Genomic DNA, 16,481 nt, shown 5'->3' with positions numbered 1-16,481 from the left:
ATATAATATACTAATATATATATAATATACTAATATATATATAATATATATATATATATATATATATATATATATATATTGTATTTAAAATGTTAGATATGATTTTGTTGAAATATTTATGTTTTTAGTGAAAATTTAATATTATAAATCATGGTTTTTTATATAATGTTTAAATATTAATTATAGTTAATTAAATAATTTATTTTATATTTAAGTATAATTAAGTATTGTTATTTAAAATGATATTATTTTATTTATAAAAAAAATTAATTTTAAATGGTTATTGCCTTTTTCTGATAAGAAAAAAAAGTTAATACTATAAGTTTTATTATTTTAAATATTTTGATTCATTTTTAAAAAATAAAAAATAAAGTTATTCGAAATAAAGTAACACAAATAAAGTTATATTTATTTTGCAAAATAAGGTAACACAAATAAAGTTGTTATATTTTAAATTTTTCTTTGTAAATTATAATATTAATTAATATATTTTGAGTGGATAAGTTTTTGATTAATTCTATTTTATTTTTATTTATAATTTGATTTTATTCCAATCAACAATTTTGGTGTATTTTATTACATTTTAAGGTAAGAAAAAATAATAAATCTATAACATGAAAACCAAATAGTTGAAGCGATAAAGGTTTAAGTTTCTAAATTAATATATATATATATATATATATATATATATATATATATATATATATATATATATATATATAATATCTGTGATTTTTTTAATGCTATAGCTTGTTGGTCAACCTTGATTAAAGATATATTCTGAATATATAAATATAATATTTGAGGGGGCTAATAACTCAAATTTAGTTACATTATTTGAATTATTTTATAATTTTACATATTTATAAATTATTTTGATTACATGATATTAAAGAAACTAGCATGTAGCCATGGTAGTCCGTGAATTTGCACGAAAAAGGATATAAAAAATCGCGAAAAAAATTACGGTAAAAATGTAAATTCGAAACATACATATAATATTTTTAATTTTATTTTAAACCGTTTTAAGTTTATGGACAGGTCAATCCACAATCCGACCCAAATATTCATTTACTCTCACGTATGTATCCAAATTAACCACAACTCTCGACCCAACAATCCGGACACTTTAAAAATTGAGCATTATTATTTATATATATAGACTCTCGACTCGGCAATCTGGATACTTTCAAAATTAAGCATCATTTTATATATATAATATTATAGTTAGTTAAAAAAATTGAACTTATATTATTAAAATGTCTTGCATTCATCTTGGTGTTAAATTTAAAATATAAAGTGTTATTAGCCTAGTTGTTTAAATGGTGGTACTTTTTTGTGTTAGGTTGTGAGTTCAAAATATATCTATAGCATTTTTAATTTTATTTTAAACCGTTTTAAGTTTATGGGCAGATCAACTCTCAATCCGACTCAATTATTCATTTACTCTCATATCATATATATATATATATATATATATTCAAATTAACCACAACTCTCGACCCGACAATCCAATCCGGACACTTTAAAATTAAGTATCATTATATATATATATATATATAGATAGATTAATTGAATAATGTCTATTAATTTAAAAATAATTTATTATTCTTACAATAAATGAACTAATTTATAAACTTATATGCATATTAATAAACCATTATTTGTCTATTTCACTATTGTCATGTTTTCATATTCTTAAATGGTCTATTTGTTTTTTGGAACGTGTTAGATTTAATATTAACCGACACAATTTTGGTCATTTGATTTTTTTACAAAAGAATATCCCTTTTTAATATTTTAATTTAGTATTTTTGTTTTCTGAATTAATTTACTACACTGATAAAAAATAAAATATCAATTTTCTCTTTTTTCGATTTTTTCAATTATTTTCACACATTATAAATTTTATAAAATATTTAAATCATATTCCATAATTTTGAATGTGTATATCTCAAAAAAAATATTTAATTTAAAATATAAATAGTCCAAATTGATAAACATTACACAAAGTTATATCATTATAAAATTTTTTAAAAAATAAATAATAATCTATCTCTATTCAAATTTTATCAAGTCTTTGTTAGATTAAACATTTTTTAGTTACCCAAACCAACTTGAACAATTAAAATGGGTAAATATTAAAAATAATTCTCAATTTTTAATAATACATACAAAAACGTCTCTAAATATTATTTTATTTAAAAAATATAACAAATTAATTTAAAAAACATAATTAATATATTAAAATAATATAACAGAATGTTTTTTTCATTTGGAAAAAAATCTGACCCATCTGATTAAAAAAAACTATATAAGTTCAAATCTTAGATAATAATTGAACATTTTTTAAATAGCAATTTATTTGTTATAAAAACAAACTGGATATGGTATGCAATGTAGGCTGCAGCTTAACTTCAAGAATATTTATTATTCAATATGAATTTTTTTTAAATGAAAAATTTCATTTTCAAATTTATGACATTTTAAATAAAAGTTTTAACTAAAACTGTTCTAAAAAATAATTGATGCAATTCTTAAGCTACTCCACTTGAATAAATTAATTTACATAAGTTGTTATCGTCGGCTTGCCTCGACCATAAATATAAAATAAAATAATGAGAATTTTACATGATCTACATTTTATAGCAAACAAAATTTACTCCAGATGATACACTATTGTGGTGGTTCTAATATATATCTATTCTTTTTCTTGATGGGTCAGAAAAGTATGCAGTTATTGCCTTCAGTTTGCCATTCAAGAAGTTCCTCTCTACCTGGTTATGAGAAAGGAAAAAAAGAAGCTTAAATTTAGACTTTTGGGAACATATATATTGTCAGATAGAAGAAGAATGCTGTCAAACGAGAATAGTGAGCCTAATGTTCATTGACTTTTGATGATCTGTGGCGGTTTAGTGTGATTCTTTGGCTTAAACAGGGGTGCGGTTCGTTGAGAATGCATGAAAGTGAGCTCTAATAATAAGGAAAACAAAAAATGGGGTTCAAATCTTGCTTTTCTGATGCAGAATGTTATAAATAATAGAAAATAAGGATTTATTGATCTGGGTTTCTTCTAAATGCATTATTTTGAGTTATTTGGATCAAAGGATCAAAATATTCTTAAGAAAAATATTGCAAGAATTCACCTCTAATGACCATGGAGGAACAGAAGACAAGGCTAAGTCTGCAAGTTGGTTATAATCAACATTCCTTGGGAGGAACATGACAACTTTGGGAGCAATTTTCTTTGCAAAATCAAACAGAGCACGCCTGACCAAAGAATTCATAGACAACAACAACAGTTAATGATAACCAAAAGGCTAATAGTACTGATTTCTTAAGTTAAACACACGTTATCATACCCATCAAGAGGCCTGAGCATAGTCTGTAAATCATATCTTTTTGCTTTCAAATAATCCGGTCCTCCCCACGGAGGCGATAGGTAAACAGTATCTGCCTGCATCAATTTTGAAAAAGAAAAACATAAGCCTAGATAAAAAATTATCGCTTCCATTCCATATGATTCAGAACAACGGTTATTCCATTTACCTTCAACCTCTGTCCAAGAACAAAAGAATCCCCTTCTATGAAATCAATACGATCATCAACCCCATATATGCCAGCGTTATGGATTGCACAGACGATCTTATTTGGATCAATATCAATTGCAATAACATGATTAGAGCTGCATAATATAGATGATTGTAAAATAAGACACAAGTCCAAGTTAAAGCAAAAAAAGAAAACAATAATATTCTTCACCTCATTGCAAATTGAATGGCATTGCCACCCATTCCTGCAAAACAATCGACTACGATGCCAGTACAGCAACGTGTTGCTTGATGCCTTGCTATAGACTCTGGAGTGACGGAAAACCAACCTTCTTCATCCATTTTTATTCCTTCGTCAAATTTGGAGAATAGTATATATCTTTGCCACCAATATTTTGCAATAGTAAGAGAAAACTCTTCCAAAATCCCTTTGACCTGAATCTCTGAGGTTAATAACCCAAAATACAAAATACTCAACATTTTTTATAATTATATTTAATTTTCATACTAAACATTAAAATACTTGAACAGTAATACTTAAAAGCACCACCCGCATTATCATACGAGACGAAGATCAGGGTTTTGAAGGGTCAAACACAAAGACAAGTGGCTGACAAATTAATAATAATAGAAAAATATATTTAACTAGTGTTGTTTATCATAGTCGGTTGGTTAGGATAAGTAAGTTAGCATTGTAGTTTATCAATTAGTATTAGAATTATATTACACTTAGAATTACTCTGTTATATACAGGAGACTAATGTTATGCAATTATGGAAAGGATTCTATATTTGTCTCTCGATTTTTCTTACCCTCGCCTTCCTTTCTTGGGTTGTTTAAACACTAGAGTTTGAACTCTATCAGATTACTTAAACTTCTTATATTATCTATTTATCTATGTTCCCATTTTTGGAGTATACACTGCCATAACCTCCCACTTTAATCAAGATGCTTTCAATGGGAATTGAACCTGAGACATCAGTCTCTTAGTTCAAAATTTTCACCGCATGAGTTACTCTGGTAGGTACACGTATTACCAAATGTACAAACTTTTCTACCTACTGACTTGATATTAGTAAATCTTTGGAGACATTAAGGGAAGACAAACCTTTTTCATGGATAGATTTCCTCAAGCGTGTCCTTTTCACTGCTTTCTTTCTTATTTTTTCTGTTGCAGAGTTATCCTCAACGTCCGCTACATCTGTTGAAGAATCCATGACTTCTATTTGAAGATTAGCATTTAAACTGTCATCAAAGAGAGCTAAACTTGAGTTAACAATGTGTTTCACATCACAACCATCTGCGGACTGCACAAGGTGAGAGGTATCAGGTACAACATCTTGACTGGCACTCTCAATATCCAATTCTACAAGTTTGTCGGCTTCACTAAATGCTAAGTGTTCCATGCCCTCTGGAGGTTCCCATGTCGACTCGTTTGTTCTGATATTATAGAAGTAATTTCTCATGTAGAACGTGTCCCAGTGTGAAGTCCAGTCTCCGGATGCATTATAACCTTTGTCATCAGTCCCAACCAGGTCCATAACTTCTAGAGAATGTGGATATGTAGCCAAATTGGCTTCTGTACTATTCAAATCACCATCATTCACCATATCACCTTCTGTACAGGCAAATTCCAGGAGGCCTCCATTCTCTTCCTTCAGAAAATGGTCAATATTTTCAGCAATCACAAGCCTTTGGTCCAAAAATCCATCATCGATCTTATCTATTTGTGCAGAATTTTCTATGCTATCCTCATTTTTAATACTTGATGAATTAACTTCATCTTGATCAATGGGTGTACAGGCAAATTCCAGGAGGCCTCCATTCTCTTCCTTCAGAAAATGGTCAATATTTTCAGCAATCACAAGCCTTTGGTCCAGAAATCCATCATCGATCTTATCTATTTGTGCAGCAGTTTTCATGCTATCCTCATTTTCAATACTTGATGAATTATCGGCAAGCTGTTCTTCTTGATCAATGGGTGTACAGGCAAATTCCAGGAGGCCTCCATTCTCTTCCTTCAGAAAATGGTCAATATTTTCAGCAATCACAAACCTTTGGTCCAAAAATCCATCATCGATCTTATCTATTTGTGCAGAAGTTTCCATGCTATCCTCATTTTTAATACTTGATGAATTATCGGCAAGCTGTTCTTCTTGATCAATGAGACATTCAGTTTTGTGCGCACCAACTGCAATATCAGAGGAATATTGTTCACTGGAGTCCAGCTTTGACATGGAACATAATGAACTCACAGTGCTAGATATATCATGTAAAACAGTTGTGGAAGCAGTCTCTGTCTCACTCACTTTGGTTGGATTCGCAGTGCCATTGGCAATTGTTTCATGAATATCGAGAATAACCAGGTTTGGGTCCTTCATTTTTACCTTTTCTTTTCTCTTCTTCTTCTTCTGAAAGACAAATATAGACAAGAAAACAATCTAATGATTACAACAAATCTCATTCTAAAGGATGAAAAATATATTATGAGATAGATTGACACAATGAATGTCAAATAAGAGATCTATTTCAGTGTTAAAAAAAACCCAGACAATGTAGAAACTTTCTACTTTAACAAGTCAGATCATTGAAATCCAACCAGTCGAAGATGCAATGTCCACTGACCATGATAAGCTTGTGATAGAGCAACAAACTGAATTATCATGATAAATTAAAACAAAAAACTGTTTTCGGGGGGAAAAGGGGAGTGAAGCTTACTGCCTTGTTAGTTTGGAAGGAATGTGGAAGACCCAATTCATTCATAAGCATGGAAAGCTCTGCATCCTCTGCAAAGAAATAACAAAATGGTTCTTCAATGCTGATTAAAAATAGTTAAGGTGTGAATCAAATGCTAATTCAGTTATTTTGAAAATAAGTTTTGCCTGCTGTAATGGAAAAGGTTTTCAATCTGGCATGATGATTAACAACATCTTCATCATCAAGAAAGTTCTGCATTCATAAAGAAAAAGATTAAATTTTAGCAATACCCATCACTAATTCATACAGAGATGAATAATTCAAACCATGAAATATGAACAACTCACAGTTTGTTCCTTAGAACGTAACCCTTCGCTCGTTTCAAATGAGTCGTCATCGTCGTCCCTGTTGAATGGAAAAAGCGAACAAATGACGCACTATCTAATGGATTCACTGTAGAAAGACTGAGAAAGAGAGATATTAAGTGTTACCATAGAAAGACTTCTGTAATCTTGAAGAGGGAACCAAGGGCTTTGATGGCAAGACCTTCGCTTTCCGGTTCATCTTCCATCATCAGCTAAACTAGAGCTCGATTATTGTGGGTTTCTTCAATTTCTGTGATGCATTATTTGAATACTATATGCAAGGGTTTAGAGTCTTCGGTCTAGGGTATATTTGCATCTGTGGTCATCCCCATAATATTTATTGGGTTATTTTATTTTATTTTGGATGATGCGAATTGAATATTTTTTATATAAATACTTAAATTTTTTCATTTCGTTGTTATTTTCTTTCTCTCTCTTCTCTCGACGGACGGCACACGACGAGTGGCAAATCCCTAACCCTAAACGTGATTGTATCGATTTATGTTATTATTTTTATTATGTTCATCTTTAAACCCTAAACTATGAGGTTTTTTTATTGTTCATATTGTAAATGATGATGCACTGATTCGGTTTTGTTTTAAGGAAAATTCATTTGATTCTCGTGATTGACATTCCAGTTACGTGAAGAGCTTCCCGTTACGCAAAAGATTTCCATCACGCGAAAGGCTTCCGTTATCTCAACCTTCTACTAATAGCAATTATCTCGTTAATTGGATGGATGAACTCAATCGTGGTTTGTTTGTGTGAAGGAGATTGAGATTGTTTGTTCAATAAGTATTAATTCATTGATGAAATTTGTCTTCGTTGATATGATATGGGTAGTTATAAATGGTCTTAAAATAGGTTGGGTGAACAGGTTTGCAAATGCTGGAGATATGCTGTAGAAATTGCAGAAACCACTGCATATAGAGTAAGATAGATAGACCGATAATAGCTTGTTTGCTTGTTGGCTGCATACGGTCATTTTTTGTTGCCTTTTCAGTTCAGGCAGGCTAAAATGGAGATCGTCTCAGCTAGCAAATTTGCTTATCGGTTCCTTGTTAATGTTGCTGCTCCAAACTCACCAGCAACTGCATCAAATTCACCGGGCAATTCAAATAGAGGAAGCCCTAGATTTCAAGGTACCTGGTTCAAGAACCTTGTTTCCTCCCCTGCTAAACTCACAGATAATAATAATAGCTCGGGGCTTGAACAACAAGAGGAAGTTCTTCTGCGAGAGAGAGACCCGCATGTGTCAATTCATCATCCGGCCGAATTCAAACACATAATAATTACATCTCTTGTACTCTCGTCATGTGTCCATACTGCATCATTTCTTTTGTTTGTGTGATGATCATTGTTTAGAACACTCATGTTATCCTCAACTACCAAAATCTACTTTGTTAGTACAAGAATTTATTTTAGTCCTGAAATACACCGGTTACCTATTTGTCTCATTTTTTAATGTAATAGCATATAGTTAACTTCTATTTCTCAACAACATTAAAATGAACATTCTGGGAATTGTTAGAACATTCTACAATAGGAACACAAAGATTTTGTTTACATTTGACAATCAAAAGTAGCATTTTCCCCCAAAAATAAACAATGCCAAGAAAGAAACATGTAAACAACTTCTATGTACACATCGTTTAACAGTAATTTTCCACAAAACAATGAGCAAAAAGAATGACAAATGTAGAGAATCGGTTCATCTTAACCATGAAACACTCTGTTGAATAAATAACTGCCGTAAGATGGAGTGAAGCAACCGCCTTTGAAGCAATGAGTCCAGTAGATATTTGTGCTCCTTCCAAACCCCTTCTCCTCCTCCCATCAACATACATATGCTGGATATAGATGATTCTCCATAATAGGCTGAGAATGATGCAGAACCGACCGATCATTATTCAGTCCCAACCCTTGCGAATTCGGTCCCCATCTATGAAAAGGAAGAATTGTCCTTCCTCCCACCACCCAAAAAGACATCAACATCATCATTATCGAAGTCTTCTCCTATCAGAACATGCAATGCAACCGCTTCTTCAATTGCAGCACCCTCTTCATCAAGTCTCTTTTGTTGCAGCTGATGTAGCCAAAGCTTTCTTCAGTCGCCTCTTTTTCTTCTCTGCCTGTTTCAGCCGGTCCAACTCATCATTCACCTGTTTTTTCTTCCGTTTCCTAACACTATGTTGAAATTTTGTAACACACTCCATCTTATATAACCTAAAGGACAAAATCATATTGTTTCTTGAATCCAATAAAACGTATATCGCTTTTGCATTTGAATATTTTTTTCATAAGAACTTAGCTTCAACTTTGATCTTTTTGTTTTATAAGTTTAAATTATCCAAATTTGTTCGAGGTTTGATTCTCTTACCCTATCGTCTTTTCTTAACTAATTTATATATTTATAAAATCAAAATTTTTATTTTGTGTTTTTATCTCTATTCTTACACATAAAAACAGTTATCAATTTTTATTCTCAACTATTTCCATACATCACTTCTTTTAAGATATTTAAATAGCATACGACAATTTAAAACTTGTATGTCGCGAATAACACCCCATTTTAAAAAAATGTCAAAATTGTTAAATCGTAGATAATGGTAGGGTGTTCAGAATGTTTTTAAAAAATAAATACTAAATCTATAATTTTTTCAAAATTTTCCAAATTTTTTGAATATCACATATTTTATAGTTCCTAAACCAACCTGACAATTTAAAATGTGATATCAAAAAAAAATATTTAATTTGTAAAATGTAAGTCCAAAATGTTTGTAAACAACCATTTCATAAAATAAAATAAAAAAGTGACAAATTAATTAAGAAGTATAAATAATTACTAATAATACATGTCAATACAAAAATAAATTTAAAATATTTAATAAAATATAAATAATAAATAAATATATTGATAATATTATATATTTAACACAAATACCTAAATGGCTAGTCTGAATGAATGACTAGTCTTTCTCGGCCGCCAACTCAGGTCAAACCTGCCCACAAATGAGAATCCACGGTGAACAAATTTTGACCAATTATAATTGATATTCTTGTACCTAATAAACCATTTAACTTTCTAGAATATATATTTTTAGTTTAGACAATTAAATTGGTTATGAAATTAGTGAAGTAATAACAATACAATCAATACCAATATAAAATTTAGAGTTGGGCGGGCTTGAAAAAATAAAACTAAAGTGAACTTAAAAAAATAACATTTTTTTTTTAAATAAAACGAATTTAATTTTATTATTATTTTTTTATAATTATACAAATAACCAGTGAATTGTATTGATTTTTTTAAAGAAATTAGAGAGGAATATTACGTCTCTACTTTAATTTTTATTTTGGCGGTGAACCGAATCCTATATATCCGTCCCTCAATACAATATTTAATAAGTTAATATATTATGAAAGTTAAACAATCAACATCATTATATTAAAATAATTAATTTTTTTTAAATTGTACAAAATAAATTATTTAAATAATTGAATATAATATTCAACTAATCCTATAGGGAACAAGTTTTTAGGTTAGCCCCAAGAATAGATAAAGGAAATGGTGGTGTATTTAAATAAATAATTAGAGGTGGTAGTTGACAGTTGATACAAGTCATATTAAAGTTGAATGTTAGATTCAGTCCTTATCTCTTAATATTTTATTTTCTAATATTAATATATTTATCTAAAAACTACCCATCACATATGTTTCAATTTGTAAATAAAAATGTGGGACTTACTTAGTATTTATGAGTTATAATGTATATAACAAATCATCCACACTCTTACTTTAATTAAATGAGATTTAAAAAAATATATATATATTAAAGATGGAAACTCATAATTCGGTAATAACATACATAGATGAGAGTATAATAATGTTTTAAAGATTTTTATTCAATTAAAATAATAAAGACACTAATTAATGCATTATATTAATTCATTTAAATGTTACAAAGAACAATAAATATTTGATACAAATATACATTCTTCATACAATTATGGACATTTACAATTCCATCACAACAAAGAGATATGCACAAGTTTATATCTCAAAAGAAATTATTTAAGTTGATTAAATTTTTAGATAAATTAAGATTTTACATTTATTAGAACCATTGTTCATACAAGAGGTTATTAAACAAATTATTTCATTATCGACTCACAACATGTTTATTTATGGGGTGATCTAATATCTCGGAGTCTTTTCTCTTGACTTAGTAACTTGGCAAACCTGCAATATGTATACATAATATTTTTTAACTTTGTATAAAAATTAATGAAACACTCTATTCTTTAAACACAAATCATAATTAAATAAAACATACCTCAAGAGCGCTTCTTCGTTAGTCTCGCGATTAGAAGTAGGTTCCACAATACCCGTGTTCAAATTCACCCTAGAAACCGGTTTCTTCAATAGAGTTTCCCCTGCTTTCACGAGATTCTCCAAGTTCTCGTTAGTGGCTATGTCCACCGAGCACAATGGCCATGTTAACGTGTCATCCTACCAAAATGATTTTAGTTATAACCATTTTCAAAAGACGAATAGAAGAAAGAAAAATGGGCTAGTTACTTGGATGCGAAGATAGTTTCTTTCAGAATGAAGTGCTTGAAAGATTATGCTAAGATGAATGTCAACCATATCCGCACTTGCTTGAGTGAAGACATCGATAAGAGGTGTGGAACCGCCATTAGCAAGCCAACCAGCCACACCCCATTTAGCGGCATCTTTTGCATTATATTTCCCTTCTTCTTTGGCTCCACCCGTTCCCAAAGATATAACCAATACTCGCCCATAATCCATTTGGTTTATAGCAAAATAATCGGATGATCCTTTCATTATTTGCTTTGTTACCTCTCCAAGCGCCACTAATGTCTACGAATTAATTTCATGTAAATTTCAAAATTTTGCTCTAGACAAGTATTTCATATATGTATGTGACAAGAGATTATAGATCTTTTATTAATGTTACATGTGGTTAAGATGCGTTGAAAAACGGAGATAAGATTTTTTCTAGTGTTTTTTATCATTTTCATTTCTTTCATTTCGTTTTACTTTTTTTTTATTAAGATTTTAAACTTTGTTTATGAATACTACAAGTTTTAATGTTTCAAAAACAACAAATAATTAATTTATACCGGATTGTTTGCAGCAACACCACCATCGGTTAAGTTGAATTCTTTAACACTCCCAGACGATTCCTTGATCTCGAAATGGTGTGTCGGAAGATAAGTTGGAGCAGCGGAGGTTGATATGCATATATCCGATAGCAATGCATTCATGCATGGATTGTTCTTTGCCTAAACCGTACATAAATACAAGCGAATAACAATTAGTAAACAATACAAAACAAGTATTTATAATATTGATCGAGAGTCAAAATTAAGGTAACCTCGTATGTGGAGAAAATAGTCGGTTGGAGTTCTTTGATGTCGAAAGTTGGTATAGCTATATTAGTAAGTGTTTGATGCAATCTTGTGGTACCAAGTTTTTCCCTTATGATGTTATGAAGGTAAACTCCATCATATTTTGGTCCATAGAAGGCTTTGAATAGCTTTCTAGCATGAGGAAAATATGACCTACATATATGTACCATTAATGTATTAAATGATGCAATTAAATTAAATTTACTTGAATTGAACAAAATTTTCTTTTTGTTGACTTACTCTACTTGTGGGAAAATTTTAGGGCAATGTTCAAGGTAAAATTTTGTAATATCTTTTGCGGAAAACAAGGGCCGGTTGTTTTCGTCGGGTGTGGTTAGCATCGCGGTTACTAGACCTCCGGTACTTGTACCAGAAATGACATCGAAGTAATCCGCAAGTCTCACTTCCTCGCCGTCGAGTTTCTACATATCATAACTAACGTGAATTATCGAAAATCTATGTTATCCTTTTTTTATAGAACTTGTCGCGGGAAGTTTTATGTACCTGAAGTTCATGTTCCAAGAATCGAAGAATTGTTCCGGGGATGAGTCCTCTTATTCCACCTCCGTCGATGCTGAGAATAGTTATCAAGTTTCCATAAGTCGGGGGTTGAAGGTGCGATTTTGGTGATAACATGTTTTCGTAAATCGAAAAGTATAAGAAAACTATTGGAAACTTTATTTGAGTCTTACACAATTTATTGAGCAAGAAATGTTGTATAAAGATTTGTTATTTATAGGCTTGAAAATTGTTAAAAGAATTGATACAATTAGTTGATCAATTTGGACTAGTACAAGAAAGGAATAATTTTTCCAAAGGTGAGAATTGTAGGTGAGACTAAAGGAATTGCAGGTGAGAATTGTAATCAATGGATCCATCAAGTTAAATAATTATTAGCTTCCTTAGACCATTTTTATTTATAAAGTAGCACCTCCACTTTGGAGAAATTTCAATGATTAAATTATATATAGACTAATTAATTATCCAATTCAATTATAGTTACAAATTCATTTTAATGTGGAAATGACCTATAAATGTAACACAATGATTTGGATTTTGTTCTTTGCTAAATCTTATGCAGTTATATGGCAACCACTAAAATATTTGTATAGGCATAATCTTATGTCATTTTATTTGGCTATTTAATGATGTAATAGTTGGAGACTTGAATTGACTATTCAGATCAAGTTGATCTTCTAGCAAGTTAGTGGTTCCTGTTATTTTGAATTTGATAATGGTTAATAATTTTGGTCAAAAATTCTAATTGGAATATAACATTATAATTAGCCCAAATTCAACTCCACCTGACTCAACTCGAACATAATAATACATCTTTATTTCATATTAAAATTACATAAACACAAAAATTTTACATAAGAAATTCATTTACAACCGAAAATCCTACAAAAGCGAGTAGAAAATGTCAATCACAAAACTTTACAAAAGAAAATTATAAACGGGTTGATGGGTTTTCTTTTAGTCATTTAAGGTTATCTTATTTTGACATTTTCAGGTTAAACATGTTGATCTAATTTCGACCGAACTCAAAAATATATTACTCTATCATGATTTTTGTTGTGATCGATTCCGATCGTAATTTCGTGTCGTGTCAGAATATCTTGATCCAATAAAATTGCTTAATTAATTGTCAAAAATAATAAGGAAAGAATAATATCTTACCAAACTGAATAATTAAATATCTCTTCTATCTTAACAAGCAAGAGAATAAATATTCAAAGACATTAGACACTAATTAATCCATTATTAACATAATCAAATTAATAAGGTTGAAATATAATATTTTATGGGATATATATTTAAATCAGGACCTAAAGTTTATTCATGTTCATATATACTTGTACTCAAATAGTCAAATCTAATAAAATGGCAAATTTTATTAAATGATTAAATAATGTAAATATTAAGTATGTTAATTAATTACCTCAAATTTGTTTTGTGGAATTATATTTCTTTCTTACAAAATATTAAATTAAGCCATAAATTGGACAGAAAAAAAGTTTCATATTGTTGATTCAACCACTCAATCAGGGAAATTTGAGGAAATGACCCCAAAATAAGGCCAAATATCCGATGGTGCGGGCCCATGATTTTTATAGCGCTGGTGACCCCCAAACAATTTTCTGCCGAAAATACCCCCGTTGCGTCACGCACCCTCCCGTTGCGTGACGCACCTGAGGGCATTGTGAAAAGTCCACAATGCCCTTACTATATAATAAAAAAAATGTCAGTTCTTTTCATTCTTTCTTTCTTCTTCCCTTTCTTCACTTCACTTCTCCTCCTTCTCTCTAAAAAACCCAACCACCGACCGACGAAGACGACGGCGGAATCCTCTCTTCCTTCACAATGTCTCTTTCTGCTGCTACAGGTATTCTTCTCCTTCTTCATTTATCTCTTGGATTGCTTTGTTTGTTAGGGTGTAGTGATTAGGGAATGAGTAGGTGGAATGCCACCGTCGCGGCGGAAACTGGGTGCGTCACGTAGTTGCGTAACGCAGTTGCGTCACGTAGTTGCGTTACGCAGATGCGTAACGCACCCCATACACTTTACTTGCATTTCATTGTTACGGTGTCTCTCGATTGATACTATCATTTTTTCAATTGCAGCTGAAGTATTTGCTGACGTATTTGTTGTGTACAATGGAGAGTGGCAAACTGCAGCCAATGGTACCAGGTCTTTCTCTGCACAATCATGCAAAACCATGGATATACCTCAATGTACTACATTTGCTCAATTAGTTGATACAATCTATGAGACGATTAACGTGCAAAAGTCTGCATATGATTTAGTGATTAAAGTCATGTATGATCCTTCTGCAAAACTTCCCCCTGTTGTTATTGAGGGAGATAAAGATGTGGGCATGTATTTATCACGGTTGATATCGGGTCGAAGTTCGTCATCTTCGTCACCACTTTGTGTCTCATTAGTAGAGAAGTACCCAAGTCAAGATACTACACTACCAATTATTACTCAAAAAAGTATACCCGGCGTTGTTTCTCGAGTTGTTTCTCAACAGATTTTATTTGAAAGTGATAATGAAGGAGGAGGAGAAGAAGATGAACGAGCTCATCATGAACTGATTAATCATGAACGCGTTATTGACTTTAATTATGAACGGGTTAGTGATTTCCAAGCTACTACTAGTCCTGCATCAGTAGTTGCACGCACGCCGCACCGGTCAATACCTACACCAATGGGTACACCATCTAGTGCAAGAGCAATGGGTACACCATCTAGTGCAAGAGCGTCAATGGGTACACCATCTAGTGCAAGAGCGTCAATGGGTACACCATCGACAGACCCTACAGACGTATCACCGACAGACCCTTCATTTGCATTGGCGTTAACTAGTGAAACCGTATTGGAAGTCGGTACGTTATTTGATACTAAAAAAGAACTTCAACTGACGCTATATAAATATGCGATGACTTATCATTTTGAATTCAAAGTGAAAAAGTCTCGAAAACATCTTTAGTATGTGAAATGTATGGATGAGACATGCAAGTGGAGCTTACGTGCTGTGAAAGGTAAGTTTTCCGAGATGTTTGAGATTCGGAAATTCAATCGACAACACTCATGCTCAGTTTTGTCGAGGCCGGAAAAAAAAATGCAAACACCGGCATGGGTTATTGGGCAGTGCATGAAGGGTAAGTACATGGACCATCACCATAACCACTTGCCTAAAAAAATAATTGAAGACATGCAGTCAGATTATGGGATGTTTTTGACTTATAATAAGGCTTGGAGGGCAAGGGAAACGGCTTTAACGGCGGTGCGAGGAACGGTAGAGGATTCCTATGGAAAATTGCCTTCATACCTATACATGTTGGAGAAGAATAATCCGGGTACCATAACAGATATTCAGACAGACGAGCACGGGCACTTCAAATATATGTTCATGTCTCTAGGCCTCTCAATTAGGGGTTTCAAAGCATTCTGTCGTCCCGTATTGTGTGTTGATGCAAGTTTTCTCAAGCACAAGGTGGGAGGTCAACTATTGGTGGCTGTTGCATTGGATGCCAATGAGCAACTGTATCCTGTTGCATTCGGCGTTGTTGATTCAGAGAATAATAACTCGTGGACTTATTTCATGCAAAAACTTAGAGAAGCAATTGGATTAGTTGATGATCTCGTCTTCGTATCCGATAGACACCCAAGTATAGCCAATGCCTTGTGTGCTGTTTTTCCAGAAGCAGACCACGGTGCGTGCACATATCACATAAAGATGAATATTAATGCCAAATTCAAAACTGATAATTGTCATGTCGAGTTTGATTTGGCTTCTCGTGCGTACACTATCCCCCAATTTAATCGGTTTTTTGACAAGATCAGGGTTAAAGATCATAGGATTGCTGCCTATTTGGAAGAGATTGGGTTTCAAAGATGGAGTAGAGCATATTTCCCCGGTAAGCGA

The 16,481-nt window shown here is 31.6% G+C and overlaps 2 protein-coding genes and 1 long non-coding RNA gene across 6 annotated transcripts; 1 reads left to right on the top strand and 2 right to left on the bottom strand.

The window, feature by feature from the left end:
* Positions 1–2,535: 2,535 nt before the first annotated feature.
* On the bottom strand, positions 2,536–6,903 carry LOC124912494. 3 transcript variants are annotated; one of them, XM_047453126.1, is made up of 11 exons: positions 6,740–6,903; positions 6,596–6,653; positions 6,434–6,500; positions 6,270–6,337; positions 5,421–5,962; positions 4,660–5,243; positions 3,763–3,994; positions 3,550–3,685; positions 3,363–3,457; positions 3,147–3,270; positions 2,537–2,777 (listed from the first exon to the last, which is right to left on the bottom strand). In XM_047453126.1, exons 1-11 carry the CDS (start codon positions 6,820–6,822, stop codon positions 2,691–2,693), a joined length of 2,076 nt encoding a protein of 691 aa, XP_047309082.1. In that variant the 5' UTR covers positions 6,823–6,903; the 3' UTR covers positions 2,537–2,690. The 3 variants fall into 3 exon arrangements, with proteins under 3 accessions (XP_047309080.1, XP_047309082.1, XP_047309079.1); XM_047453124.1 differs by having other exon boundaries at positions 2,536–2,777; positions 4,660–5,959; XM_047453123.1 differs by having other exon boundaries at positions 4,660–5,962.
* Positions 6,904–7,052: 149 nt separating this feature from the next.
* LOC124912360 lies at positions 7,053–8,019 on the top strand. Of its 2 annotated transcripts, XR_007096654.1 has the most exons (3): positions 7,053–7,098; positions 7,252–7,544; positions 7,617–8,019. It is a non-coding gene; the product is annotated as an uncharacterized LOC124912360 (long non-coding RNA). The 2 variants fall into 2 exon arrangements; XR_007096655.1 differs by having other exon boundaries at positions 7,252–8,019.
* Positions 8,020–10,677: 2,658 nt separating this feature from the next.
* Positions 10,678–12,730, bottom strand: LOC124911950 (patatin-like protein 2). The gene is made up of 7 exons (XM_047452494.1): positions 12,554–12,730; positions 12,290–12,471; positions 12,016–12,202; positions 11,762–11,923; positions 11,196–11,498; positions 10,951–11,126; positions 10,678–10,856 (listed from the first exon to the last, which is right to left on the bottom strand). The coding sequence occupies exons 1-7, from the start codon at positions 12,683–12,685 to the stop codon at positions 10,796–10,798; spliced, it is 1,203 nt and encodes a 400-aa protein (XP_047308450.1). The 5' UTR covers positions 12,686–12,730; the 3' UTR covers positions 10,678–10,795.
* Between the last annotated feature and the right edge of the window lie 3,751 nt (positions 12,731–16,481).

Source organism: Impatiens glandulifera, chromosome 8 (genome assembly GCF_907164915.1).
Source record: "Impatiens glandulifera chromosome 8, dImpGla2.1, whole genome shotgun sequence".
NCBI lineage: Eukaryota > Viridiplantae > Streptophyta > Magnoliopsida > Ericales > Balsaminaceae > Impatiens > Impatiens glandulifera.
This window is presented reverse-complemented; position numbering and strand designations above follow the sequence as displayed.

What these genes read in the sequence shown, in the direction of transcription:
- LOC124912494 (XM_047453123.1), bottom strand. Translation starts at nt 6,822, where the DNA reads ATGATGGAAGATGAACCGGAAAGCGAAGGTCTTGCCATCAAAGCCCTT. An exon ending in ATTACAGAAGTCTTTCTATG is followed by an intron (nt 6,654 to 6,739) that starts GTAACACTTAAT and finishes TCCATTCAACAG; the next exon opens with GGACGACGATGACGACTCAT. An exon ending in TTCCTCCATGGTCATTAGAG is followed by an intron (nt 2,778 to 3,146) that starts GTGAATTCTTGC and finishes TCTCATAACCAG; the next exon opens with GTAGAGAGGAACTTCTTGAA.
- LOC124911950 (XM_047452494.1), bottom strand. Translation starts at nt 12,685, where the DNA reads ATGTTATCACCAAAATCGCACCTTCAACCCCCGACTTATGGAAACTTG. An exon ending in TCTTGGAACATGAACTTCAG is followed by an intron (nt 12,472 to 12,553) that starts GTACATAAAACT and finishes TATGATATGTAG; the next exon opens with AAACTCGACGGCGAGGAAGT. An exon ending in AACGAAGAAGCGCTCTTGAG is followed by an intron (nt 10,857 to 10,950) that starts GTATGTTTTATT and finishes TACATATTGCAG; the next exon opens with GTTTGCCAAGTTACTAAGTC.